The 3,346-nt window shown below is 40.4% G+C and overlaps 1 protein-coding gene across 1 annotated transcript in view; it reads left to right on the top strand.

Moving 5' to 3' along the window:
• Positions 1-2,031: 2,031 nt before the first annotated feature.
• Positions 2,032-3,346, top strand: part of wdr3 (WD repeat domain 3) — a 13,828-nt gene continuing 12,513 nt past the window's right edge. Inside the window, 3 exon segments of the mRNA XM_020588968.1 lie at positions 2,032-2,128; positions 2,956-3,159; positions 3,273-3,346. Of these exon segments, the coding sequence (XP_020444624.1) occupies positions 2,986-3,159; positions 3,273-3,346 (248 nt within the window). The 5' untranslated portion in view covers positions 2,032-2,128; positions 2,956-2,985.

Here is a 3,346-nt window from a genome sequence, read left to right as displayed (position 1 = left end):
GTGCCACGTATAATATGCCACATACTTAAAAGCTTAATTTTAAAAGTAGCTGTTTTCTCTCCCTCAGCTATGTCACAGCCTCAAAAATGCTCCTGCTTTGCAAAGGTTTGCAGCGGGTGACAGCCCAACACCAACAGACTGTAACCATGCAGAAAGTGAAAGAATTGGTTGCAACTCTTTGTTCAGCCATGGACCGAAATTTTCTGCGTATGGAGTACAACACTGTCCTCTCAGAAACCACATTATTGGATCCTAGGTTTAAAAAACTTGCATTCAGTGACAACAGAGCTGTTGATGAGGCACTTCAGAGAATTAGTGCAGCAGCAGCAAAATGCACCCCCAGCAGACAGCCAGCTCCACCATTAGAAGGCCAAGTGGATGAGGAACCACAAACCTCTGTTGTTTGGAGGCTTTTTGATGAAAGAGCTACAGGAGATGCTGCAAGGAGAAATCCTACAGCTGATGCTGTAATGGAGGTGAGGTCTTATCTTGAGGAGCCCATCATCCAACGAGCAGAAGACCCACTGAGCTGGTGGCAGGCCAAGGCCTTAGTCTTTCCACGCCTGGTGAAGGTGATGGACTGTTTTGTAAGAGAATAAATGCACAAAATTAGGCAATTATAAGGCTTCTCATAAAAACACTGCACATGAAAGGGTTTTCAACACACAAACCATTAATTTTTGCAAAGTAATGGTAAAATAAAGGTTTACACAAAAATCCTAAATTAAGAGCCGTTCAGGAGTCGAAAGAGCCGGCTCTTCTTTGGGAGCTGAGCCAAAAGAGCCGGCTCTCTGAAAAGAGCCGAACTTCCCATCACTACCGGGCAGCGAGGCTTCTGACGTCATCATTTCAGCTCCTCCCCTAAACGACGCAAGCCTCGATACGCGCATCGCGGAAACGCCCCCTCCCCTACTCGGCACACGCTTCGAAGCCTCGATACGAACGTCACATCACTACCTAAACCATCTGGAAGCACAACACAGTGCAAATACTGAAAACAGGAAATGAGTACGGTTTACCGCAGGAAACAGCAGTCCGTCAAAGGTGAAATGTAAGCTTACAAACTCTCTCTCATACAAGGCATATACAATTGTAAGTACAGAATGGCAGATCTTTACATAGTTTGACTTTGTTTAGCACTGATCCCAGTTGCGTTAACATAAACACCATAACCTAGTTAAACATGGGCATTAGTGTAGTCATGTCATGACAAAATAATACAGGCTTTTATTTTGTTTAATTTCCGGTACTTTTCCTGTTGTCTTTATTTAGCATCATCTGTTCCTAATCAGCTGACTAATAACACTTCCGCTGAACTAGTTTAGTAGTCGCTTCAATTTTTTGCTGTAACTGTGGACCAGACAGCCCTGACCACCAATACAATAAATAGAACTGTACAACAAAATATAACCATTACTTCACTGGTCAGTAAAGTGGAGGCTACAACTAATCGAGTTGTATTTCTTCTGGGATTGCAGACAAAAGTAACAGAAAGAGAGCAATTGAGCAAAACCACAACAAACGTATTACCACTTCTCTGTACAAATACTCAAAAACAACCGAAAGTATAATCAGCAAAATGACTTTAAAATACTAAAAGTAAAAATACTCCACGCAGAACTGAATGTTATAAGAAATAAGCATGTGATAAGCATAAGAATGTGTAATCAATATGACTATTATAGCGTTTATTATTAGATTATTATTAGAATGCATTAATATGTTTGCAGATTTTAAATGGCTTAGTGCAGTGATGCAACTAACGATTATATTCATTGTGGATTCAGTTTCTGAGATTATGTTTTCAATTATGCAATCAATTGATTGACTGGTTCGTAAAAATACAGAAAATAACGAGAAATGATCGTCACACGTTTTTGTCCAAACAATAAGAAAAAATCTCACAATTATTACAGTTAACAAATTTAAAAAAATGGAACCCTAAAATATTTTGCACTTTCACACGAAACATGATGGTTTCAGTAATAATTGTATGTCGAATGGTTTATTCTATAACAAATCACATTTTAAAAGATCTGCACACTGCTTTTTTTGCTCGATTTGTTGGGTCTGAAAAAGCAGGAAACGACACCGGTCAGCACGCATTAGCAGGTACCTAGCCTAAGAGGTAAGAACAGAAGCTAAATGAACATAAAACGCGTTGTATAAAAGATAGAGATGTTGACTTCATGTATAATAGTTCCAGGCATACATTTACCATATATCTAATATTATTAATTACATCTACCCGAGAGCCTCACCACGTGGGTTTCAGAACCGCAAGCTATGCGTACTTGATTTGTATTATACAGGGGTTCCTGCACAACTTGGGCTACTAAAACAATTATCTCGAAGTGTGTAATAAAGAAGTCTTTGATATTATAAGATCACGACAAACACATTATATGGCCTGCAGTAAATTAATATTACAACGATATATTAACAATTTAATACAACATATTATTTCACTCTAAGTGCCTAATGCGCTTATATGTATTTAATTAGGTGTATCGACAAAGCAATATTCTCAAAACATTTGTCATACAAGTTGCTATGAATCTACACATCCCTTCTGTTACTATTCCAGCGTCTCTACCCTGTCTACATGCACACTGAGAGCCGATGTACCAGAGTCAAATCCCTCGTGTGTCCGACACATCTGGCCAATAAAGCTGATTCTGATTCTGTGTTGTCGAAGTACAGTCTGTAAAATAGTCCCGCCTGCGTGCTTCATACCAGAGACTGCATTTTGTATAGTTTGTTACAACCAGGCATCCATAGTTTACATCATCGCCAAGAAACGGGACGTGATGGGAGTCTCAAGGAGTGGTTAGGAGCAGCCTAGCCATTTGTTTTGAGTTTCACTAGACTCTCTTGACTAGTTTATTTTGTTTTAGTCAAAGCATAACTGTCTTTTAGTCTGATTATCATGGCTCTCTCGTTGTTATTATAAAGGGTCCAGTTGTCCGATTGAGGCTGCTGGTCATGGGGTTGACCAAGCAGTATCTGCGCTATGTTGCCAGTGCAGTGTTTGGAGTTATCGGCAGTCAGAAAGCTAACATTGCATACGTGACCCTGCGAGGAGGGGAGAGGGGGCGCTACGTTGCTGTGGCTGCATGTGAACAGGTCTTCATCTGGGATATCCGAAAAGGAGAGAAGGTGAGATTTTGAAGTTTCCCACAAACATTTCAGTTTGAAACAACTTTATGAGCTCCTGCCACCTCAGATTGTCTCCAGATTTCATGCATCTCTGTTTCTCTCTTTTTGTCTAGGTCCTGATCCTGCAGGGGCAGAAACATGAGGTGACCTTCCTCTGCCCTTCACCTGATGGCATCCATATTGCTGT

Source organism: Monopterus albus, unplaced genomic scaffold (assembly GCF_001952655.1).
Source record: "Monopterus albus unplaced genomic scaffold, M_albus_1.0 scaffold696.1, whole genome shotgun sequence".
In the NCBI taxonomy this organism is placed as follows: domain Eukaryota; kingdom Metazoa; phylum Chordata; class Actinopteri; order Synbranchiformes; family Synbranchidae; genus Monopterus; species Monopterus albus.
Note: the sequence above shows the minus strand (reverse complement) of the source record. Positions and strands in the feature narration are given on the sequence as shown.